Genomic DNA, 27,358 nt, shown 5'->3' with positions numbered 1-27,358 from the left:
CGAGAAATGTAGAGTCCATATAACCTAACTAAGATTTGTAACACACAGGGGCAGCTCTAACCGCAAAAAAGACACACCAAATACACCCCACATTGTTATGTTTTTAAATGAAGTTCAAAGTGTGAAGCCTTGACGTCTGAATGTCACGTTCCTACTGCATAGGGGCTGATGTGGCTGTTAACACGAACGAACGTTTAATGCTGATAGTAATGGTTAATTGAAGAATTTATGAAAATGTTTTAATTGCCAGGTATATATAGTGAGTGTGGAGTTTTGTTGGTTTTGTTAAGTTCAACTGATGGATTAGCTTTACTTTTGTAAAGGAGGTGAAATATTGAGCAAAGAGGATAATTATATTATGTTGAGTATTTTTCTAGTCGACTACGTGATGTTTGACACAATATTCACAATATGAAACAAAATTAGGGCTAGAAAAAGTACAGAAATGATGTGTGAAGTTGCATAAAGTTTGTTCTAAAATATTTTAAATTTATAAAAGGGAAAATCTTCTCGTTTCGTGGTTAGAGTAAACACTTCTTTATAGAAAGACTTGACTTGGTAGACGAGAAAAAAAAACAATCTCCAACCCATAAAAACATATGATTTTGAATCAATAGAACATTCCATCGAATTTTAAAATCATTAGGCAATAGACACACCTTGAATTTCGAAAGCCGATCCAAAGTTCCCACAATAAAGTCGTATCCTAGCGGTATTATTTCAGAACAACAGTATGGTATTACCGAAAACTATCAATTACATAGTGCCAGTGGACGCTATTGTGCCCCGGAAGCGAGCGCGACCGTTATGTACGTGGACACACGCCTTTTTTGTACGGTCCAAATGATAAAATGCAGAGATACATGGTTTTGAAAGGGTTATTACCGTAGCCCTGAAGAGAAATAAAGATATTTATAAGGTGCATTTTGGTCCGTGGTAGATACGAAAAGTGTTGGTAGATATGAAAAGTTAGTTAGTTAGGGGTTTCACATCCATTTTGATTATTGATATAAATAGATAAAAAAAAATATTATTTCAAAATATTATGTTTTTCTGATATTTTGTGGTTTTGACAAAATAGACTTATAATAAAGCTTCTAAAATCTGCAATACAGACAATTTCTCTTAACATTAATTCCAATCATATACTTTTTCGAAATATATTTAAAACGAATGCAACCTTACATCTCTAACCTCTTTAAAATGGGGTTCTTTTATGTAACCAGTGTCAAACAATAAAGGCACTCTAAAAGTAATAAAACTTAATTCGCTTTGTATTGACAATGTACTACACTCCTGTATTGCACGCTTTATCGCCCACCCCAAGAGAGGGTGTCCAAAACACCATGAGATCATGGGGCTTTCTACCTCCCCTTACAACAAAACAAGTACGCCATCTAGTCTCAAACTTAGTAAGCTTGTATTATGAGTACAAGACAACTGATAAACATACTTACATTTCTAAATACATACATTATATCGATGAATTACACCCAGACACAGAACAAATGATCGTGCTCATCACACACGTGCTTGCAGTTGTGGCAGAGAGAAGTCGCTCTACATTGCCTTGCTTCGACAGCTGTTACAATTTCCTTCAAGAGATCTATGCTTTCTGATCTCATGGTGTTTTGGATAACCTGTCTTAAGTTCATGAACGTTACTTATGGGTAACGATGCATTTTTTAAGACTGATTTATTAGTCAACGATAAGTATATTTGCCTGTTCGAATAGTTGGGAAACTGGTAACAAGGATATAGCTATGTGTAAAAGCAATTTGTAGAGATTATCAGACGTAGAGAAATATTTCACATTCGTATTTTATTTTTGGGAACTATTTTTTTAAATTCGCTTTTATATTCAGAAGTAGGGGTCAAAATAAGACTGGGATCTGTAAACATAATAATTTCACTCTGGAGTAGGTTTATAAAAACAGAAACATACAGAGAAAAAAAATATGACGTAAAATAATTCACAAAAAAATAACATCGTAACCAATACACCATTCGACTATCTCTTCAACACACCTTCCTTTATTACGTATTATAATAACAGCGCATTTCGAATCGCAATACGCATGAATAATCGGATTTTAACGGTTATGCAACATGCGTTTATTCGGAAGCTCACTTTATAATCGGTACACAATATACGTAAACACTGAATTTATTCAATTACTTTGTTTTGGTTATGTAATATCCTATTTGGTGAAATTCGATGCGATGTTGATTATTTTAAACGGTTTATTGTTAGTAAGGCTTGTGTTTAGGCGGTTTAAAAAAAAGTATTATTGAATGCTGAATGCAAAGGAGCGTTAGGTATGTCAATGAATTTATATGTTTATTCACTTTTGCGTTAACATCTAACCGACAGACTGTACTTTTTGTAACAATATACGGTTTGAATACAGTGATAAAAACGTAGATTTATATTGAGATGCCAACTGAAATTTAATTGTCTAGATCTATAAAACCATGATACTTACCAAATAACGTATAAAGCACATTATTTATGTTTTTCTACTACGTACCTAACAATGGCAACTGAAATCTGAGCCTTCTAGTCTTGTACAAAATCGCTACCGCTTATAAACTAAAACAGCTCTCAATGCCCCGATATTCACATAACTATTAGTACAGTAATGCCGGCAATATCACTGCAAGGGTTATCCTCAATGAATATTGGAACTTGTTCAGGGATTTACTCGCCGATTACGCCATGTTCCCGACATTAGCTGTTTCGGCAACTTTCGGGGATATTCGGCAAACTTCGTGTCGTTTCGGCTAATTCCGGCAGTTGAAACGAACGTTTATTTTAAATGGTGATTCTGTGTCGTGTATTGTGAGATAGGTAGAGATTAGCCGTTATGTTTTGGTGAAATATTTTGTACATTGATACGTTTTCTGTTAGAGAAATGTAACTGATAATCTACATTAATGATTATCTTATTAACTATTATAAGTTATTGCAAATTTACTAATCTTTTTAACTGTCCCAAAGCTGGCAACTGGCAGTTATATCATTAAAACTGATATTTTTAAAAACAAAATTAGTTAAACTCTTCTTCTAAATTAAAATCTTTCAATCCTTTCCGGTGGTATAATGCCAAAGACAGTCAGACACGTCAAACTTATAACACCCCTCTTTTTGCGTCGGCGGTTAAAATGTAAAAATATATCATTTTAATATAAGCCACAATTACTTGGAATAAAAACGATGTATAGCAATAATACGATGGAGTAACATTATTACCATCGCCTATGTCGTAATTAAGGAAGCAATACCATAATAGCTGGCACGCGCATCATAATTATAGATTGGACTGAGTGAACACAGATGTTTTTTGTTGAAAAAGTTAAAAATATGTGAGGTTATTGCTTTATCGACGTGAATATATAGAAGTGATAGTTATATAAATTAGCTTTATGTACGATTAGTCAATCATAGTTTAAGAGTCAAGCACTATAAGAAAGCATTTTGTCCAGCTTCGGTTATTCCATGATATTATAAATAATGCCTAATTGTACGCTAATGATGGGTCGAATGTTTTCTATTGATTTTAAGGATTGTAGAAATACCTTTATGTTAGAGGATGCTTAGCGAGGGTTGTGTTCTTTGAGAACCAATAGAACTGCTTGGTTTACCTTTAGTTACGCAATTTCTATTGATGAAGCAATTCATGGAAACCCTATGAAATATTGTATTACGTATGTAAAATATAGCATACACATGTCTGGGCATACACATTTCTTATGCTAATTCTAAATTGATTTTCATAATTGATGCTTAAAAATATCGATTCATCTTCGGTACCTCTCTACAATAAGTTATTTAATAAAATTTTAACACTAATCTCTGAATGACAATACAGGTTATAACTTATCCTTTTGAACTTCTAAAGAAAATATAAGTCTAGAAGATTAAAACCTACTTTCTCGTACTTCCTTTCATTACTTACCGTTACTGTAGGTACTAATCTGGCACCAAAACGTGGATTTTTCTCATTGAACACGCGCCGATACATCGGAGGGTAGTCAGCTATTGTTACGGCTTCGGATCTGGTTACGAAGCCAGACATGTGTCGAGGCCTTCTGTAAAATGGAACGAAATGTCGCTCATAGTTTTAGAGAAAAATTGTATTAAAAATTACGGGTGACGTTGTACTTACCTTGAGCAATGCGTGACGTTGTATGTAGTCGAGATGTCAAAAAATATTCCATGTGTACAAGATTTCAGTGTTAATTGCTAAAAAAGCGTTAGAATTGGTAAAATATTGTTTTAACAACAACATACAACTTTAACTTAAAACTACTGATTCAAATCTGATGACATTTTTTTGGGACCAAATGACAACTAATTCACGTTAAATGAAAAACGAATCAACAAAATCGAATCTTCTAGTTAATCATCCAAACTTATTGTAAGTTCATTGACACCAACGAAAAATTAATTCTGGTCCAATACCAAAACGCCATATTTTATTAATATGTTTATTTTGTTGATTCTTTATGATTATCAACCAGCCTAGAATGTCCCTCAATTGGGTAAAGGCCACTCATCTTCCACTTTTATCTCTCATGAACTACAAGTGACCAGTTCTGAAAAAACTAGTCCACTTCTTTCCACCACATCTCCATTTGCATCTGCCTCGCTGACGTAATATACCTTATTAATCTGTACCTCAATTTGTCCACAGAGAATGGTCTTCTCTCGTACGAGAACCCCAACTACCACATGGATCCGTCCCGCATGGAGTCCGCGATATACAGCGACCTGTACGACATGCACGACGATAAGAACTCGCCCGATGACTACGACACCTACCTCGACAATAGGAGGTCAGTATTATTTGAGGGACTTCACATAGTACGGATGATGACAAGTTTTATTTTTCAAAATTACTGTTGCTAACTTAACAAAACCAAATGCTTTTTTCGGGATGAAAGTAAGTAATCAAAATAAGGGCGGAAAAAGGTCTTTTCTACTGGGAGTTGATAGAGACCTACCGCAGAAGATCTATTAGGATTCTATATTCTTGGATGTGTTTTTAAGTGGTGACTTTTGATTTTTTTCAAAGTTTTGATGATAATTGAAGAGGTAGTATTTTTAGGAGGTAAAAAATCCACATCACCCGACATTCGTTACCTATGTCGAATTCAACATAGTTTGTAATTTTTGCACTTATAATAAACTAGTATCGCGTCCTGAGGAATAAGATACTTGGAAACGCAAGTAACCCTAAACTTCATAGTTCTTTAAAAAACCAGACCTGGTAAATAAATAAAAACTGTCATTCACATTTCCTTAATTTACTCCCTGACAATTAGCTCAAACTATATACATTGAAACAACTTGTCACCCACTCACACAGCCTCCTATTAATCCCACTTCATTGTACACGTGTTAAACTCATGGCAGTGCTAACATTAACCCCACATCGTCGGTCCCACAAACGAGACATGACGGTGGATTACCATAATGAACCCGATGGGGTGTGGGGGTTGTGGCGCCGAGTTACACATACCTATGTTAATAGATGGTTTAATCGCTGGAAAAGGTTCGTTACATAAGTGCACTATTTTATTGCGTCATATCCTAGTGCTAACTTAGCATCATGTGGATGATGTTAAGTCATAATCATGATTGCTGGCATCTTTTAGGGTTAAAAAAGTAAGTCTAAGGTTTCATAGCAACTGTTTCAGGTGTCTGCCCATCCGTCAGTTTTAATTTCCACAGATGATTTTGTTGCCGCTATAACAATAATTAAAATTAAAATGGAGGTTAAGCTCCAATTGGTACATACATTATTTTGCTGGGTGATAATGTCTTCTGTCTATCTAGGTAGGAACACTCAGTGAGTTGAGTCTGACTCGCATTTGACTGGTTTTTACTTCAATCAACATAAAACTTAAATTACTTATATTGATTTTGTTTTTCGATTATCAATGGTTTGTAATGTCTTTATTTTTTTTGTTTGATGTCATTTTAAAATCTGTGTATCTATCTAAACTTTTCTACGATGCATTTGTACTTTAAAATAACACGAAGATAGTGTCTTCATGTATTTGTTTCTTTATATCTGCAGTACTCCTGCCACAGCTAACAGTATTCCAGCTTTTAGCTTTTACGTGTTCCATGGAAGCACTCGAGTATTTTTAGACGCCAACTCAATTGTGAGAAAACATCCATTGGCGCTTGACTTTTGTAAAACTTTCTAGTCGTACACATCTTTAATGATTCTTTCTTTAAAACTAAAATTTATATTCTATACAAGTATTTATTCAAATATAAAATAGTACATAGTTGACCGATCTAAGCCACCATTAGGATTTCAAATTTAAATTTCTCGGGAACTAAGACAAACTTATAGCAAATAAAAATACCTAAGTAAATATAAATTGCGTATACAGTATTAAGTACCAATATAATCGACAAAGCATTTGCAACGAAAATGTTACAACTAATATAAATTTAATGTAGGTCACCGCCAGAACGACAACATACAAAATCTGTCGCTTCAATGCGAACACTTTTTCGAAAGTACTTACACTATACTCATATATAATTGTATAGTATACCACTGCAAATATCAACGTTGAACCATCTCCTTAGGAATATGCCAATCCCAATATATACTTTATTGAGAAATAATTTACACTAAAATTGCAGAAGACTGGCATTAAGTCTGCCATCGAAATTGATCATGCAAAAGAAGTGTAAATAAACAATTCCTTGCGATGATTGAGTAATCCCATGGAGTGGTCATAAACCACTAACAGCTTGCTTTGAAGCGGCCGTGAACAATCATACATTCCTCGATCCCAACCTAGCACAACATTTGGCTACTGACACCATGTAGGTATATACAGAAGTTAAATTGGTCTAATAGAGTAGAACAAAAATGTCTGAAGATTGTGTAATACTTTTTAAGCACTGCAAAAAGTGAGGGGTTATAAGTTAAACATGTCCGTCTGTGGCAACATAGCTTCTGAACAGATTGAGCGATTTCAATTTATTTGGGTTGGTATTAAAGTTGAATTTTGAAAAGAGTTTTCTTAGACATATTTAATAAAAACAGACGAACTATTTAAATATTGTAAGGGGTCTTAGTTATACTGTCGGAGTTTTTTTATCTAGTTTTAAAACAAGCTTTCTTCTTCAATTCGTATTCGTCTACCTTACACGACCTTTTTAGGCCAGAAGTAAAATTTATTCTTTTTTGTCACACGAAATAGCTATTTTGAAAACAGAATAGAACAGTTACCCGTGCTAGATTCTTTAGATACCTCTTTTGATTCTTAACACTATTTTGCACATTATAATAACACATGCAGTCATAAACCGAGGACAACAATAATTTTACGATATGAAAAAACGTTTTAAGCTCCCGTTTGTATTACACAAAGGAAAACAACCAAACCAGCTTCCACCACCCCAGATTATAAACTAATAAAATATCAACAGTGTATCAGACTTGATTTACTGTCCCTAATTCATTGCGTGACGGTCTTACGTCACAGCTGACGAGTGCATCGACCTTCGCACTGCGCAGTCGCTGCATCGATCCGATGCATTCAGTGCTGCCTCTTAGATAGTGCGTTCGTTCCCAAATGGATTTTGTTGTTTTCAGTTTTTTTGTTGTTGTTTGGGTGGGATCGTTGATTTTTTTAGGTTATTAATTGATTATGTGTGATGTTTCTTCTGAATGAAGTCCATCTAAAGGTTGTCTGTAAACGATCGCTTTGAGTGATAAAACCGCCTGTTATGATACAATTTAACTAAGTATCTTCGGCAAAATCTGTATGCAGTTATGAGGTGTGCATTAAAGAATATTCTATGTTAGAATAGTAAGGGGTTACTGTTTGATCTGTGTTTCTGTTAACAATTATAATTAAATGGTTCAGACCTTTTCTTCTCCTGTGAAGTAACCAACAATAATTTCCTACATTAAAACTAACTTATTAATTAATGAGTTTATCTACTAGTAAAGTAATTTCAAGATACGTTTTCATTCAAGACATTCGATTTGAAATATCATAAAATCAAACCCCACGTCATCTACTCGGTACGCATTTTCACCGTTGTAAATAAATAAATAAATTTTAAGTTTTTTCCAACGTGTAACATCACCTACTTGTATTCGGAAAAATAAACAAAATAGCAACGATAATAAAGACGCTGGTTTAATAGCCCAACAATACTCGCACACGCGACTAGCGAACAGAATAACGTCCGCTCTGAAACTCTGCACATAGATAATAAAACTGCAGTGTGGAACAAGAGATAAGCTGAAGCGATTTATATAGGGTACTTATAACCTTAAGTCAACACCGTAGTTCATATCAAAATAACAATTATTTTACGCTAAATTGTTGTCAGCTGTTTGTATGGTGCTGTTGCGCTTTGTAAGTTATCGTTCAGGTTTAGGAGAAATCAAAATATACAGAAGAAAGCTTCTATGGATTGTTTAAGTATCTACGTCTATAAACACATGAGGATATAAACTTCTATCTTTATTTTTTCTTCCCAAGCTGTTTTGGGTTCCAGACTTAACGGATACAGACATACCTCATTTATCATTAAAAAAATATATTTAAGATTAGAAAAATCCCCACTAAAAACTTTAAACCCCACAACTTTGAACGGTTTATAAAACCGATTTTTAGCAAACGTGTCCAAGAGCACTCGCACCCTTACAAAACAAACTAAATTGAAATCGCTCAATCCGTTCTGTAGCTATGATGCCACAGACAGCACGGCAAACTTTTAAAACAGCTTTTTTTGCGTCGAGGGTTAAAAGTTTATGACGAAACAGCCACAAGCCTCTACGTTCCTACCGGTATGGCAAACAGAACTATATCCATTGTGAATCTAGATAATAATACTGCAATATGGTGCAGTTGGCTAAGCGTTGGCCGCTAAGCGCTCGACTCACTTTGCTAAGAATTATGAGGTAGAACACCACTTATTTATAATTTGTATGGCGTAAATACTTAGATAGCATCTGGACTAGGGTTATAAGTTAGTCGTTAATAGCAATAGTCATTAATGTCGATCAAATATGAAGTAAATAGACATAGAAGTAGCGGATTATGGTTTTATGGTTTACTTGCATAACTTTAGAGGCAGAAAAATAATAGGTATTAGTAGATGCTACATTAGACAAAACATTTTTCGTTAAATGTAGTTTGAAATGCTAATGAGGCTTTATCCTCAAATAGTGAGGAAATGCCCATGTTTCATTTGTCAAAGACATGAACGCTTTTTCGCGTCCTTTTATTTCCTACTACATGGCAAAGACGTCTCCGGAGCAAGCTCAAAAAAAACATGCAAAAGTTATGACATTAATGGTATATTCTACTTTCAGAATAAATCATTTTATTTTAATTGAAAGGCTTCTTATTCTTCTTCCATCTCTCTGTTATAAACTCTTAGGTTATATTCATTTGATAGAAACCTTTAGTTTAATGGCCACACACAGCTAGCGTAGCGAAGAGAACAACATCCGTCATCACTGATAGTAAAATGGTAGTGTGGGGCGAGTTATAGGCACATAGCGATTGGAATTACATTATGAACTGTTTATAGTTTGGTTATAAAATAAGGCTGTTGATGTGTTTTCCGTCCGTCTCGTATGTAAGAAATCATGTCACATTGTTCCTTGCCAAATTCCTCTAAAATAGATTGATCCATTTTTTTATGTTTTTTCTTTTGTATTTATTTCGTAGGTCTAAGTCACACGGCAGTCCATTTTTTTTTTTACAAAATAGCGTCCAAGAATATTTTTTACAGTAAAATAAGTCTGTTTTGTTGTTCCTGCTTGGTTAGCTATGAAATATACATTTTACTGAAATAGGTCAAAAATCCAGGTCCTTTTTATAAAATAAAATTAATATGATGTTTTTGCGTTGAAAAACAAAAGCTACAGTGTACACAAATCCTACAGTTTAGCTCGAAAACTTCGCCAGTTCGCAAACATCATTACAGGGGAATTTTATGGCGTATCGTCGCGCGTCGGACCCGCGACTCGCGTAAAATCCCATTAAAAACTTCCAGTTATACTGTTTTTGTTCGTATTAATGTGGAAAACTAAAGCTAGATACGATGGTTTAATGAAATAATAATATTGGAACGCTTGTACTGAAATGCTATTTTCGCAAACTAGTTTTGACAAGCTTTGGTTAGTTCGTTAAATGGGATAGAAAAAGAAAGTGAAATGTATTTTCTTAAAATGTGCGAGAAAATTGCATTTTCTTTTCGACCACAAATGATTGTTAAAAGAAAGAAATATATGTCTAATAAAGTCGTCTACTCTTCTTTCCAATTATGACTTAAAATACCTACTTCGTTACATTTTGAAATACCCATTTTCCAAGCCAAACATTTTCTAGAGTTTCAATTTAAAAAGTGACAAAAAACAAAAGCAAGTCCTCCGCAAAACTATGGAAAGCTATTTTATTGCGATCACGTCTCCGCTCCAATATCTGAATGCATTCGTATACGTGTCGCCACCTAGCGTCAGAAATTGCATTCGTGCGGCCAAGCAAATCTTAACCTTATTGACATGGTTCAAAGAGGAATATCGCTTGAAGTTTGTGAGATAGTTGTAAATCTAATTAGAGGATTATTCCGTCAGGAAATAATATTCTATGTGGGGTCTTACGTAAGAGAGGTAACAATGGATTTTAGATTAGAACATAGGATATAAGGTTATCATCCAGGGACTAGGGGGTACTTTCCAATTCAAGTGGGGAAAATGTATGCGAGCCTCAAAATTACTATTGATGTCACGGTCGGAAGATGACAGTATCCATGTCTTTGGGGAGCGAGTTATGTGACTGCAAACAGACCACATGCTAGGTAATAAATGTACTTTTGTCTTAAGACCTCCTTCTTTTTAACATCCAACTATGAATATCTAATCTAACTAGATGTTATCTGATTCTTTAGATTAAAAATGTGATAATATGCAATATTTGAATGATATGCTAAGGATAGCCCTAATCTTATCCCAAAATCGGTCACAAAATCTCGTTTAAAACGATCTCAAAAGCCATCATAACATCCTTTATTTCCTGCTGAAAAAAAACCCACTTGTCAGAATTGAAGTCGCTTTGCTGACTCCCGATATCGGTAAAAGCCTTTTGTCTTTTAAAGTCGACGACTTGCGCTCCCAGCTTCGATATTTCAGCTTGAAATTGAACGGGAAACATCACGTAGTGCAGCGTGGGGCATCAGATAGTTACTCTATAATATTTTTCCTCTTATATTTTCTATTGAGAAGCTTTTGTAATTCAGTTTGCTCCAAACGGAAATTCAGACAGCTTAGCAGTTCACATTAACAATCTTTTGTAAAAGACGTCCTATCTCACGTTGTTAAAAATATCTCTTAACCTATACAAACAACTTAGCAATCCCAGGGAATAGGAGAAAATTCTCATAGCTAAGGAATAATTTTAGGAAGACGCAATAAGTATGTCAATCATTATTGAACTTTATAGAATTAGTACCTAAGTCACATTTTTAAAATCACGCAAATTTACGAACCATATCCTGAACCCATTTAACTTGGCAACACGATAACCCTTAGTTAGACTGGTCTGGACTTTCTATCTTCTGCTTACTCGTAACGATCGTCATAAACCTAAAATACTTTAGCTAAATAGACCATTGTTTGTACCAAAAGACCATTTTAATGTTATACGCAGTGGCGATGTCTCAATCGTCTGCCTGCTGTCGCAGCATGCATATGTATAGACTCGTAAAACGCTCGCAATAACATTCGTGTACAGACAGCAAAACCAATGGCGATATATTGAGTGCACGTAATGGAAAATGGGAGCAATGTTCGAGGAGATTTAAAATGTCAATTTCATTTGTTTTGATATTTCGTGGTACGATTTGAAAGGACAAGAGTTAATATATGACAGTGGAATATCATATTGATCTGATAATAAGTATTGTATATTATCTTACTGCTGGGCAAATGCCTCTTCTATCTGACAGATTTTAAAGTTTAATTTCGTTAAAAAAGAAAATTGTTCTTTTTACCACCGCAGAACCAGTCAAAAGATTGTATTCCACGTTCGATGTTTTTGCTTACCGTACGTACATACAACTTCCTTCCTATGCAAACGGCACATAACTGTGTTGTCTGCAATCCCCGAGAGCGCTCATGAAGTCTTGAGTTTTTACGTCCCTAATGCATTGTCCTTTCTTCCAAGCTGTTTGCAGATGAAACTTAAACTTTATATAACATGTGTGGTTTGAATTTCGTCGGATTATGAAAACTGAGATGGTTAGATTGACCTTAAATGAAAATGAAATAAATATGATATTAAATACAATTATATCGTGGCTTAACAACAATAATTTAATCATAAACTTGGAAAAGACTAAAATTATGTATTTTTATCAAAGGACCCCACATAAAGAGTTAGACATTAAATATTTAGATTAATTAGACATTAAGTATTAATATAGACAGCAATTTGAATTGGAAATGTCAGACAGGTGAAATATGTAAAAAACTCAATAAATTTACCTATGTTCTCTATAAATTATCAAAAGTTGTAAACCTAGAATCTGTACTAACAGCCTATCATGGCTATGTTGCATCAACACTCAGATATGGCATAATATATTGGGGTAATTCTGTAGATAGAGAACTCGTCTTTAGAGCCCAAAAAAGATCAGGGCTATGTGTGGACGAAATAGCACAGACAGTTGCCAACCGTTCTTCCTCAGTCTAAAAATTCTAACCTTACCATCGTTGTATATATACGAAACAAATGTATTTGTTAAATCTAATATGACGCTTTACAAAATCGCAACTAAAAGCTACTACAGAAAACTGCGGGATAAAAATAAATCAGAACTCGAAGTGACCTACGGAAAAACAGCACTAATGAATAAAAGTACATTCGTTGTGGCCATCAAAATATTTAATAAACTACCTGAACAAATAAAAACGCTAAACCTGGACGATTTCAAAAAAGTGCTATTCAAATTGTTGATAACAAAATGCTACTATTCACTTAAGGACTATTTAGACGACAATTCTATAATTACTTCCTCTGACAATTATACATTATCTAAACTGTTTTGACGATTCTGAATTAGGTATGCTAAAAAATAAATTGTTTTTTTTGACATGTTACTGATACTACATGACATTTATCATTTTTCTTTTTTTTATATATAACTAGCTGTTGCCCGCGACTTCGTCTGCGTGGTTAGAAGATATAAGTTATGACTTTTTCTTCGCTCCTATTGGTCGCAGCGTGATGATATATAGCCTAAAACCTCTCTCGATGAATGGTCTATTCAACACAAAAATATTTTTTCAATTTGAACCAGTAGTTCCTGAGATTAGCGCGTTCAAACAAACAAACAAACAAACAAACTCTTCAGCTTTATATATTAGTATAAGTATATTAGTATATAGATGCCAACGCGGCAACGATATATTCGCTACGTTTCATCGATTTTTATTTTCTCGCGCGGAGATTTTAATATTACGATAACTCATTACCTATTCACTTTTTTGGTGTAGTGTAAAAGGCAATTTTGTTCTATATTACATGTATAATATATCTAACTTATTTATTTGGATAAGGATTAATACTGTATTGTTAAAAATAGGTTCGTAAATAACCCTTAATTTTACTGTATTAAGAAAACACATAAAAATGGTTATTGTGGGTTATCCTTGGAAGATAGACATATACCACCGCGGACTTTTTTGTAGATTTATTAAAGAGGTACAAACCCGCCATACATAGTTTTGTTGTAACTCAAAAGGTTTTGGCAGCGTTCTCGAGGAAAGCTCTCGAATGGCTTAATTTTTTCCGACATGTTTAACTAATATCGTTGTAATATTGTCAGTTTACACAAAACCTAATCTTATCATACTTTAAAACCTTCCTCAAGAATTGCTCTATCTATTGTTGAAAACCGCATCAAAATCCGTTGCGTAGTTTTAAAGATTTAAGCGTTCATAGGGACATACAACATGATGACAGAAAAAGCGACTTTGTTTTATACTATGTAGTGATTAATTTGTATTGATATGCATGCGCTAGTACCTATTACAAATGTGAAAGTTTTGGGGATGATACTTTATAATATTATACTATGTAGATTGAAAAGATTATGTTAATTAAATATATTTGTACACCTTTGGGTAAAACATAGAGAAACTAAAACCTACTTGTAACATCTCCCACTGCTGTAATTTGACCTATGTTTACAAATAAAGCATTCTGATTCTGATTCTGATTCTTAGAATAGAATAGACCTTAGAACCTGAAGATGCTTTAAAGCTTTGGATGTAAATGGAAAGGTAGAGCACAACTACTTTAATTATTTTTCCCAAAACCAAGGAGATGCTCATCACCAGGTTATCTCAATAACCATGATGGCTAGAGAAGATTTTCACTGAAGATTTATTTCTGTATATTAGAACAAATAATAAAAAAGATTGAGTTTAAGCAACTTTTAGCACATGACCGGTTATATTTTATGAACGGTAATAAAAATCCCTTGCCCTGTTTGATAAAACTTATTCATTTCATAAAGTAACGAAATTATACTCGTACAACGTCATCGACAACTTACATCTCACTGTTTGGTTAGAAAAAAAATAGCGCAAGGTACTAGAATCGTCCAGCACTTCAGCATTACCCACAGAAGTTCGTAAAACCAGTAAAAAGTCCAAGTTACCGCCGTTAACGTTTCCAATGGCTTATTTTATATGCACCTAATTTGGGCGAGAGTTCGCGGATTGAGTGCTAACAGCCGACTTTCAAAACCCCCTAACTTTGAAAGTTCGGAATATGAGGAGAAAAGATCGCTTGAATTTTAATTTATATAGGTGTTGTTAGAAGTTTTTCATTGGTAGACGCCATTTTTTGGATATTACCAATAATGCGACGGTATTTTTATTTTACCCCAATAATTGTCCAAAACTTTCGATCCTGGTAAGATTAGTGTCACAGACCTCGTATAACCATGGTTTTTTGTTATTGATTAGTATCATTTTGTACTCACTTGTATTCATAGTAAACGGATCAAATTCAATTACCTTCCCAACCATTTTTCCCACAAAAAGCGCGAATTTTCTGTCTCTAGGTAATTATGAATGTTCATTACTCAAACTAAGGTTTCCTCAAAAAATCTGGGCCAAAATTTTAATAAACGCGAAGAAATATTAAAAGCTTAGGCGCTTTACAAACGAAAAACACTAATTAGATTTTAATGAAGTTTATTTATTAATTTTTCTGTGTTTTTCATTTCAGAGTCGAGGATGAAGCTGCGTCACCAGTAACAAAAACCAGGTGATTATATTCAATTTATTATCCTGTTCTTGTACTCATACTTCAAGACAAAAAGGATACTTACCTAGGTCATTACGTTGAATATGCCATTGTTAGACATAGGCCTCTTCCTATTGAGAAGGGACAAGCATTGCGGTGTCAGCTTATTAACCATTCAGCGATGATGAAAAACGTTCGAATGTCTGACAATAACAGATCTAACTCACATGTATAACTTAAAGAATATAAATGTTTTGTCTTATACATTTGAGCGTTTTTTAATAATGCTGGTGACTGCTGGAAAGGGTCTTGGCTACGCGGGGGCAGGAAAGCCTACGCATAAAGTCATTTTATTTCATAGTCTGCTGACTTTCGTCTTATTATTTAAAAGTTTAATTTCATAGGGGTTTACATCGACCTAATTTGTGGTGTACGTAGGCGAATACATTTTTTTTTAAAGATGGACAACCTTTAGTCATAGTAGCTTTTTCTTAGACATGCTGAATATGCCTATAAAACTTTATAAATCGATTCCTCGATGTAACACAGCTCACGTGAACAAACAAAGTGAAAGAATTGCTGGAACGTTTGAAATTAAGCAAATGATCGATTGTTTTAATATCGTACGTGAGTGTTTTAATAACGACGAGTGCGTACCGCTATTGTGTATTGTTCATCAAAATAAATAATTAAAGATGTTTACTTCAGGTATTGTGTAACACATATCGTTGCAGTTATTACGCGGTTATTAGCGCAGCCGGTTGCATCCATAGTGGCAAGTGTTAATGATATAAATATACAAGATGATGGACGATTTGAGTGAGCAAATTTTGAGTAAATTGGACCAGTTTTGGAAGAACGCGAGGTCAGGAGATTTGTAAAATTTTTGTTATGCCTGAATTGTGGTTGTAGTGAATTAAGTGACTTTTTTAAATGATTGTTTTGACAACAGAGGGATAGTAACAAGCTGGTATTCATTGTGTTAGGTGTCAAAAAGTTGTGAATGTAAAAAATCGACCAACATTACCACTAACGTTTGTTAAAAATATTTTCTCAACTTTTTTGGGAGTGCAGCAGTCAGGTAGGCTAAGGCCAGGTCAAGTGATAAAGCACATTCTTTGTAGAGTGATCACTGATCTTAATTTACCTCGAACAGTTACCTTGACTGGGATTTAAGAGGCACTTAAATCCAGATAATTGTTCTTCCTAATGACCTAGTCAATGCTAATAGGGTTATTAAGAAACTTTTTGGTTAGACAAAAGCAGTCAACTGTTTAGAACATGTTTAACGGCTTGTAAAAATGTTTTGTCTTTGAATTCGTATTTTAATTGTGTAATTTAGAATAATTATTGTTTGAAAACCAATGTCAGTACGTTGTTGTTTGAAGATAAGTTTTATTATTCGCAAAAGTAAAGCATAATTATATCAAAGTGTATCTACATAATTTGTTATATTTTGAGATGATTGTTTCTTAAAATATGAATTACCGTTTTAAATTTTTTTATCCGTTATCTACTAGGACTTATATTGCATACATATTGCGAAGTAATTTATAAAAATGGTCAAGAGCGAGCCGAAAAAAATTTCAAACGAAAATCCTAACCCATCAATTTCATGACCGTAGCAATCGATGTTCTATTTAAAAAACACGCATTTCAGGTAAAACATCAAGGTTTATAAGACACAGTCTAGTGACAGGCGATAGTTCAGACGAACAGACAAGGGAACTTCAGAATTAGGTTCCGTAGAAACTTGGTTTCTAATAAAACCTTGTAGATGTTGGCAAACACAAGATGGTCTAATTAAGTAAAATACTATATTACACGTATTAAAAAATTGTTCCAAATGTATTCTAATGAAGAAAAACTTGCATTTTGACACAGTTGGATGCACGAACACCTACTATAGGCATAAACAAAACACATTTTCCGAAAAAACTAACCGATTCCAATTATAGACTCTAGACGTCTAGTTTTTATTAAATTGTTGCAACATCTAATTTCGTAAGTATTGCAAGTATTCCGAGCTGATTAATATTAATTGTTCATAATCGCAGTTACGTCTATATCACGTCAATAGGTTTAATCGCGTTTTTAACGATCACCTTTAAAAACGCACTAGTATAGTTTTGGCTTTGTTCTTTTGCGCAGTGTTGGTTTCGTGTAAAAGTTTTTAAAGTGCAATTTTATATAAAGAACTTAGTGTTGTCAACGTTTTATCCTTAAAATGTTAGCTAGAAAAAGAAGATACATTTATGTTGGGTATGTGTTTTTGTATTGAATACATGAGCGGATTGTAAATACAAAATAGTTGCAGATTATTGTCAGACTGTTGTTAGGAATGAGAGAGAGTAGATGAGACCCTCTATGAATTGATGTCTTTGGGTTAGAAACAATTATTTTTCTGATTTCATCAAAAGAAGGGAAATAAAGCAATTTTAACAATCAAATTAATCCTTCCATATAAGTCTAGAATACTTTGCATTATTTCACGGACACTGATTCCCAATAAAACTCCTATCGTATTAACGCAAAACACACAAACATGGATCTTTGTGGAGTCTACAATGTGTTAATCTGTAAATACCAGTGAAACAGAACTAATTCAAGACAGAGTTGTTGTTCGGTGGGTAAATATGGTCAGGCAATTGTTCGTGCTTGCGACTGCGCTGGACGGCCTTGTGTTTAAGATGAGGACTTAGTTATAAGAGGCAGCGTATACAATCCTTTAAACATTTCAATAGTTTTTAAAGAAAATTGAATCTCCAATTTTTTATGTTATGTAGTTTTAGGCTATTAACTTATAACTCTCCAAGATTTATTAGCTTATAACTCTCCAAGATTTATTAGCTTATAACTCTCCAAGATTTATTAGCTTATAACTCTCCATGAGGTTGTCAGACTACCTTGTTCATTAACAATACTCAGGCGCAGGCCTTTGCTAGGCAAAGCAAAATGTCTAGGATACCGGAATATTGCCTAGTTTATGCGATCTATACATTAAGGATCTACATAAACCCTCTTCCTCGCTTTTCGCTCATCCAATGGCTCACACCTTACAGCGTGATTCACATGAAGTCTGACGCACACCTCGCAAGTCACGTAAACTCCTTTGTTGTGTTTTTATTAATTCAGAAACAATGTGCCTTATTAAACCGGACCCGGGTATCACGAATGTTATCTGTAACATATCTCATGGGTACTTTTTGTATTTAAGTAAAAAGTTTGACACTGGGTGAACAATGAAACATTATGGAGACTTGGCTTATTATTAAAGTTTGCATTATTTACCTTTTATATAGGTTTTGTAAAATTAAGTATCTACTTTTAGTATTTAGGCTTTAACACCATAATTTGACAATAGGAACCTACTAACGCAACTAGAGTCATCACCTTAACGTTTTGAAAGTGCCTGGAAAACGGCCTACTTGAAATAAAAAAACTTTTGATTTTGATTTAACCTTTGACTAGTCTCGCGTAATACCTACCTGCGTTCTAATAACCGAAGATAAATAAACTGTTCACAAATATGTGTATGGGGGACAAGACATGAAATGGTTTAAAAAATAGTAGTCCGTTTTAAGTCACAAGGCATGCAAAAGTGCAACACACAGATACGTAGATAAATAATGATAAACACAATTACTATAGACAATATTAAAAAAACAATACTAATAATTATGATCAAAGAAGCTATCGATTGCCGAATTATTATGTAAAATAGAACAAACATTTTTTCTATGAAATATTTTAAAGCGAGTTTTCTCTAACGTAGATAGATATATTGAACAGTATGTAGGTAATGCATACCTCCGTTATTAATTACACAATACAGTCCTAACCAGCTTTGTAGCAGTAATTATACACCCTTGATCGTTCCAGTTGGTACTCGTTTAAGCGACATATGAGTCTATTCCCTTCAAGAATGGGTATTTAAAAAGACTATTAATACAAGAACTAGGCTCTGATTACTCACAATCTAACAGTTTGATCTGAAATAAGAATTCAGCAAACAATTTCTTTAGGTTTCCACATGCGCTATTCGTTGACTTACAACCACTGTAGAGAAGAGTAGATACCACCGCTACGCCAGGCAAATAGGTTACCCATAATCATCCAGAAGAGTAAATGAAATTCCGAATGATTCTCTTGAATAGACCACTTATCAACATAATATAGGTACGTATTGATCGCAATGAATTTCTAAGAGAAAAGTAAAACACAACTGAGAACCATTTACGAGTTGGGGTTCCATAATGAAACACTCTTAACGTTGTTAATTTGAACACTGAATTTAACCTACAATGCATCATTCGATAGCGCAGAGTGAAGTGATGAATCAAAAGGACAGTTCTCAATTAACTGGCATGTAAAATAAATTTACTATATGGGATGAGGCCTCCCAACTATACATTGTATTTCAACTGGACCATTTCCATCAAGATATTAACGCTTTTATTTATATCCATAGTGACAAGAGCGGTTTAATTACACCGCCTCAAAATGGGGGTGAAGAATCCCCTCCACCGGAGAAGGAGCGAGCTGATCGCGAGGACTCAGAGAAGAGCCACTCCGCATCAGTGCCACACTGTGCTGAGGGTCCTAACGACGACCTGTACGCGATACCCGTCAAGTTGAGGCCCAAGAAGGAGCCCCAGCTGCCCCCCGGATGGGAGAAGCACGAAGGTAGGAGATGTATGTAGACTTGCGTTTTGCTTCCTCGTGCTATATTATAAGTTTCGATCGTTAAGATTTTTTTGTTCAGAATTATTATAGTATCACCAAGTGCTCAATTATCAAGTAATGTATTGCTAGACTAACATTGCCTAACTTGCATTAATCGTTTGATTATTGCTTCTTGTGTGACTTACACTTTTCTGACTTAAAATTTTGTGCTCGTTCTATCTGAATGGTAAAAAAATGTTAATGGTTTACATGAAATAGATGAATACTGTTATGTAAGTGTAACTTTCAATCAAGCATCTAATGAAGCCCTTAGGGTATATTTTTTTAAATACTTTCAGTTAAGTTAGAGCGTAGAGCTAGCATGTCTTTGTCACATTTTAAAGAACTCATATACAGTTCTAAGTAAAACTCAAAATCAACATTTGTTTCCTCAGACAATGATGGTCCATACTACTGGCACATAAAAAGTGGAACAATCCAAAGAGAGATCCCCAAAATGCCGCCCGTAGAAGCCAAGGAGTCTCGTATATCCATGGTGCGAGACTGCTCCAACCTGTCCGAGGTCAGCAAGTATGAAGGCAACATGATGACTGGCTCCGTCACCAGGAGTACCACTAGCGGGGCTTTGGACCACGTGGACCAGGATGCGGAGAGGAAACGCAAAGAGGAGATGTCTTACAAGTAAGTATAATTTTATACATAGAATGCAAACTGAATAACGACAAACTGGATAGAAAGTAAACATTGCCTATAAATATCTGTGACATCGCTAGAAGGATTTATCGTGTCCGTTGCTACATCGAGTATTCTACAATTGTTAACAATGCTGAATTACAGCAACTTGAACAAATAGAATATTGCAATGTTATTGATATTCGGTCGGTTATTCGGTCGGTTTGGTTTTCTAATAACCTTGTTAATTGTCCAATATTTACAATCTCATTTTCAATCTCTATTTGGAGATCTTAGATCTTATCTCATGGATAAATTTTGGTTACTTATTCCTAAGTAATTGCAATATAAAAATGTCTTTTTTCCAGACGCCGCAGCTACCCAGCTCGCCCAGAACCAGACAACGGTCGTGCGGTACGGTTCTTCGTCCGCTCCCTCGGCTGGGTCGAGATATCCGAGTCGGACCTGACCCCAGAGAGGTCCAGCCGGGCCGTCAACAAATGTATCGTCGACCTCAGTCTGGGTCGCAACGATCTGCTTGATCAAGTTGGACGTTGGGGTGATGTGAGTTTCCTTTTAATATACCTTTGATTCAATCATATATCAGACGGTCCAAAATATACATTTTCCATTCTCTTTCACAGGGCAAGGACTTGTTCATGGACTTGGATGACGGTGCCCTGAAGCTGATCGACCCCGAAAGCCTGAACACTTTGCACACACAGCCCATCCACACCATTCGCGTGTGGGGAGTCGGCAGAGACAACGGACGGTAAGTTTCCCCCTCATCAACTCTACACAAACTCCATATTTGGGCATAAACTAATCTGTTTTCTGTCTTTGCTTTCTTGGAATAGCGAAAGGTATGGAATACACGGGATTTTGAGGTTTATTTTTGATATTTAGATCACTTAGGCGTGATTGTGAATTGGTTTTGTTTGAAGTTCTTTGATATCCTAGTTTTTAGAGTAGATGAGTTCAGAATCATGGCAATGTTTGACAATGTGTTTTATTTAGGTAGGTTAATGTTTTGCGCAACGGGAATTTCGTTATTTTAATAATTTTTTTGTGTAAATACTTCTGCTTTTATAATTCACGTGCTATTTTGGCTTTACATGAAATCACGCGTTTGAATATAAAACGTCTTTGACGGCGTCATATCACAAGCTGTTACATTATGTCATCGCTTTTCGAAGAGCCTTTTAAATATCTTCAATCGGGCTACGATTTGATATTTAGCATCTTAAAACAATGCTATCAATAATTCTACAATTTATCCCGAACAACGTTGAAACAATATTTGCACAAGAGGCGAAGTTATAGATAAATTTTCGTGACATCCATATCTATAGAATCATGAGCACTGGGTACTTTTAATATTTTCAGGGCTTTATCTTATTGAATTTGTATCCAGGGACTTCGCATACGTGGCTCGGGACCGCGCGACACGCAAGCACATGTGTCATGTGTTTCGCTGCGAGGCGCCGGCGCGTAGCATCGCTAACGCTCTGCGTGACATCTGCAAGCGCATTATGATTGAGCGCTCGTTGCAGCCACCACCTCGCCCCACAGACTTACCGGCTACTAGGCGTCCAAGACCGCTTTCCGGTAAGTAATTTCAAAGGATTTCATCAGGCCTCACGAAAGAAACTTTGAATCTGCTGAATGTGTATTGTTATGCAAAATCATTTGCCGATATTTCATGGGCTTCACTTCTCCTATGATGATGCCTTTCGCAGACAGGATCAAGAACCCGATGTAGAAAACTGCTATTAACGTTCAAAATTTTCCTCTTCTATTTTTGCCTTGCTCGACACTGTCCACAATAGCTACAATTTTTTTTCTAGATTAAAACTTTATCGCAGTACAGAAAAAAATGAAAATCACTTACTTAATCTACAGTAGGAGCAGCGTTCCCGACTCCGATGGAAGAGCCTCGCAAGACAGTCCGCGCGCTATACCTGGGCAGTGCGGAGGTTCCGCGCGCGACCGGCATGCGCGTGCTCAACGACGCGCTGGACCGCCTCGCCGCGGCGCGCCCGCCCTCGGCCTGGCGCCCTGTGGCTGTGGCTGTCGCGCCTTCCATGATCACTATCACTGATGAAGGGGTATGTAGTCCTCCTTCTCGTTCAATGCCAGCCGATTAGGCATTGAACGCTTTCCATTTAGAGAAAAATGAAAACGACGACATACAAAGCTGACGTATTTTTGTCGTTAAAAGCCAACTCATTCTTATCACTTTATGGTCTGCGTAGCTCAAATTGTTCTTCTGTTAAGGGGCTAATTGTGGTTTAATCTTCTGTCCAGGAAACGACCCCGATCGTGGAATGCCGTGTCCGCTACCTGTCGTTCCTAGGCATCGGTCGCGACGTCCGGCGCTGCGCGTTCATAGTGCACACGGCGCAGGACCTGTTCGTGGCGCACGCCTTCCACGCCGAGCCCTCGTCCGGCGCGCTCTGCAAGACCATTGAGGCCGCTTGCAAGGTTACTTACGTTTTAAAATAACTCTACTTTCCCTTTAGCAGTTTCGATAGTTCTTACATTAAGACGACGACTGAGTTTGGAAAGGCATTTGGTAGGCAGTATGACCTTAAAACTCGTACAACTGTCTATCTCTTGCCTCCTCGACTACAGCAAACTTTCATATTTTAGTAACAGCAAAGACCTTCTTGACGTCAAGATATTAGGTATATTTTAGCATTTCTGGCATATCACTGCTGAATTTAAAATCTCTATCCGTCTGTTATCCGTCATGCATAAGTGTAGTAGTAGCAAGCTGAGTGTGTTGCCTGCCGCAGCTGCGCTACCAGAAGTGCCTGGACGCGCACGGGGGCGCGGCGCCGCTGGCGGGCGCGTGCGGGGGCGCGGGCGCGGACGCGGGGCGCGGCTCGCTGGGCGCCGCGCTCAAGTCGCTGGTCGGCTCGCTCACCGGCCGCAGGGGCTCCTGAACGGGACTGCACTCGCCGCACTCCGATGGTAAACTTTACTTCACCTAATACATGTTTTATGAACCCGTTACTATTGTTTTTTAAAAACGCCTGATTTACGATTTCATTGGAGTGAAATATCTTGATCTTTTTGAACTTGGGAGATGCTGATATAACTGCAGAAATGGTTCCGAAGGAGATTTTGACTCTTTCTGTACTTGCCACTTCTAGAACATTGGATTTTATTTTAATAGTTAAATACCCTCTTTTCCTAGAGACTTTTCTTTCAAGCCATCTTAGCTTCAAATTGTCTGTTGTTGCGTTGCAGACGATCCGCCCGAGGCGGACGAGGAGTGCGGCCCTCAGAGCGAGCTGAGCGACCCCGCGGCCCCCGCACCGGCGCACTAGCTCCACTGCTTGCCGCCATACATACTTTATATGACGACTCATCGCTTCTGTATCGTTTTTACTAGTAATACTGTAGGAGTGACAAAAAAATACGGTCTTGTAGATGTCCACTGCTGGATAACAAGCTCTTTACAGAAATACGAGAGAATACTTGGTTTGTAACCTCATAACATTAAATACAGATCAGTCAAGTTGAAACTCAGATTAAATAGCTAAAAGAGAGAAATGTCGTTGCAAAATGTCGTTGCAAAATGGCGCGGGATGAGTAGAAATGCCAGTGTAGCAAGAGAAAAATAAGACCAGAACGGTTTTTACCAAGTATTACTAGTTCAAAAGATACGAAACTTGTAAGCTGACTGAGTACAATAAAAACTAAAGCCATCATAGTTTTGCTTACAAATTACAAACCTGACTATTGACAACAAGTCACTGTCGATGTTAAATAACAAAATTTGAAAATCGAACATTCAGTTTGACACATGACTTGAATTTGACATTTCATACTTACTCGACTGCATCATTATACATATCTATTAGTTTTTTTAACGCTAATAGGCTGTCATATTTAGTGGAAATAAATATAAACAAACGTGCAATGTAGCAATAAACTGGTATAATTTATAAGATAAGGTAATATTTAATCAAGGATATATATCTATTGATTTGCCATATTTGAACTTGTAAATACAGTTATTTGTCACTTTACAAAAAACTTTGGTACTTGGGTAGCCTGAATATGATAAAGACATGATAAAAATGTTGAAAAATAACATTGCACGATGTGATGTTAGAACATTACGGAGAAGTAAATGATTTAATTTAATTAATGTTTAAGTGTATGTTAGATGGTATTTGTAAAACTGGCATTTGTAACTGCAATAGACAAGCTAGCTTTTTTCATCTCGATATTAGCTTCATTAAAATTAAAGCATAAGAGTGTGTAAGGTACTTAATCAGACTGTATTACTAAGACATTAATTAAATTAAAATCACCTGTTATTTCGAGGTAATCCTGATCTCCTGCTGAAAACTATTACAATTATATACCAATGTAGGTATAACTCGAGTTGTATAAAGCCTTCTTTATTTGGTGTTAGCTATTGTTAACCTTCTTGTAATTAGAATGAAGTGTTTGAAAATTATGCGGTAGTCATCTTTTAATTTGTCCTACAAAGAAATAAGATCTACTGCCTGATTTTTAGACATTTATTAAAATTAAATAGATGTTAGGTTGACACTAGAATAGATCAATGCTGAAGTCCTAATATCAAAAAAAAAATATTTAGGGTTGATAAATGTCATTGATGTACTGTCAAAGTCAAGTGTCAAGCAATAAGTCAGTTTGACAGTGAGGCACTTAATTTTGACAATTACGGTTAGGTTTTACCAAATTTTTGGTCTCTTGAAAGTTACCTTATAAATTCCTAGTCCATAGAAGTAGGTATGTTAAGCTTTTGTAAATTTAACGCTATTTATATTCAAACTGTGACACATTATCTCATCACAGAATATTATTGATGTTAAAAGTAACATGGATTTTTGTGTAAACTAATTGTAAGACTCATAAATGGTTAGTTTGGGCAGTTGGCAGTACTCTGTAAATAAATGTAAACTTAATGGACGTAGATATAAGGTAGATAATGGAATGATAGTGTTTTGGGCCAGTTACCAGTCAGGCCTGGCCCGGTAGCAGCACGCGATGGATAGTCAAACGTATGTCGACATAGATGTAAAATGGCAGTGTGTATGGAAAGTATTGGTGTTGAGCACGGTATGTACCTAGACAGTAAGACATCGTTGATTTCCAAAAAAAAAATCATTCGTTGGTATAATATAACGAATATAGGACCCTATGAGTATAAATAAAGAGTTTATTTTTGCTTAAGCTTTAAGATATTGAGAATTTCGATTGCTAAAGATGAATATTTTTTGTATGATCACCTCATTAAGTATTTATATATTTATATAATGTAAGCTTTTTGGGCGTGATTTATCTTTTTATTTCTGCATTTTGAGAACTCAAATTTAAAGTCAGCTAGTTCAACTATAATACCTTTCAAAACTAGGCTTTAAATTTTGAGAGATGGGCATTGTCACCATCAAAAAATGATTTTAAAGATTCAAATCGCTAACCTCATTGTAAAAGGGTGTTTGAAACACATTGAGCTTTCAATAATATTATATATTTATACGTAATATTCAAATCCGCTCGTATATAAACTAGAATAAACAAATCCTTAATTCGGCCATTTTACACGCATAAATATAAAACAAAATGGCTGACGAGATGCCGTCGACAGCTTTATGTAGATTAGAATTTTCAGGGGAGTTGTAAAGAAAAAAGGGAATTGGGACCCATGTAAAAGATTTTCGAATTAAACATTACCTGTCCATAGTTTAAAATGACTGACAAAGATCGTTCGTAAAGGCATCAAAGTTAATGCCCGCTTGAACTATGGAAGGTGAAGAGTTCCAAAGTTACTCGAAATGTATTATTATTAATTAAAAGTGTTTTTGTGTCTGTAACACTTCGACAAATATAGGTAACGTAATATTATATAGAGGGGAACGATCTTTGTATGTTGGCAACATTAGGACGAATTCATGAAAACATTTTGCTATAATCTCATAAGCTATAATCTCATAATGTTACTGAGATGAAAAGTGACATTTATTGGTCTAAAAGTGTTTTCATATAAAGATCGTTTTCTTTCAAATTAGGTTAAGGCATTCTAGTTAGATATCACAAAATAGCTTCAAAATATATTTCAAATATTAGAGAATCAGTGTTGCTTCACACTAATATAAATATAATGATACACTGAGCTGTTCTGTAATACGTAAAATAGTGTTATTCACACTTTAATACTAAGTAAAAGTCATTATTTATACAAAAATATATAAATATTTAAGGGCGGGGTTTCTGCGGGAGTGTTGGCGGCCGCACTCGGTGACCAAGCACTCTCGCCTGATCCCCCAACGCGCAATAGATGTGACAATTCAAGCTTCGACTGCCTTTTATCGGATGAAGTATGTCAATATTTTCTATAAAATAAACGTTTATGAAGTAGTCTATTAGATAGCTTGTGAATTCCTGTTTTCTAGCTCACTGTTGAATATAAACAATCGGGAAGAATAATGTTATATACAGTCATCGCTTTGACAGCTTAAAAGCCTTCAAACTGTGGCTTTTAATGAATACTTTTGTGAAATTAATAAAAAAATATTCATAAATTGTGTTTGATTTTTGGACTTAATCGAAATACTGGTTTAACATATTGTTAGTAATAGCTGGGAGTGGAAGTGTATTAAATATACGTCCGATAGATGGCGCTTTTCGATCAAAT

The 27,358-nt window shown here is 35.4% G+C and overlaps 1 protein-coding gene across 7 annotated transcripts in view; it reads left to right on the top strand.

The window, feature by feature from the left end:
- LOC113503201 (protein Fe65 homolog) overlaps nt 1–27,245 on the top strand; it is a 64,176-nt gene extending 36,931 nt beyond the window's left edge. For 3 of the 7 annotated variants that reach the window (XM_026885061.1, XM_026885068.1, XM_026885067.1), the window contains exons 3-14: nt 4,698–4,839; nt 15,301–15,339; nt 19,790–20,013; nt 20,439–20,685; nt 21,045–21,240; nt 21,321–21,448; nt 21,534–21,539; nt 22,091–22,284; nt 22,579–22,784; nt 22,984–23,160; nt 23,475–23,652; nt 23,932–27,245. In XM_026885061.1, the coding sequence (XP_026740862.1) occupies nt 4,698–4,839; nt 15,301–15,339; nt 19,790–20,013; nt 20,439–20,685; nt 21,045–21,240; nt 21,321–21,448; nt 21,534–21,539; nt 22,091–22,284; nt 22,579–22,784; nt 22,984–23,160; nt 23,475–23,624 (1,709 nt within the window). In that variant the 3' untranslated portion in view covers nt 23,625–23,652; nt 23,932–27,245. Of the gene's footprint in view, nt 1–4,697; nt 4,840–15,300; nt 15,340–15,653; nt 16,184–19,789; nt 20,014–20,438; nt 20,686–21,044; nt 21,241–21,320; nt 21,449–21,533; nt 21,540–22,090; nt 22,285–22,578; nt 22,785–22,983; nt 23,161–23,474; nt 23,653–23,931 lie in introns of those variants that run through there. The other 4 variants (XM_026885063.1, XM_026885062.1, XM_026885066.1 and 1 more) reach the window with 4 other exon arrangements.
- The last annotated feature ends 113 nt before the right edge of the window (nt 27,246–27,358 follow it).

This window comes from Trichoplusia ni, chromosome 18 (genome assembly GCF_003590095.1).
Source record: "Trichoplusia ni isolate ovarian cell line Hi5 chromosome 18, tn1, whole genome shotgun sequence".
Taxonomy (NCBI): domain Eukaryota; kingdom Metazoa; phylum Arthropoda; class Insecta; order Lepidoptera; family Noctuidae; genus Trichoplusia; species Trichoplusia ni.
Note: the sequence above shows the minus strand (reverse complement) of the source record. Positions and strands in the feature narration are given on the sequence as shown.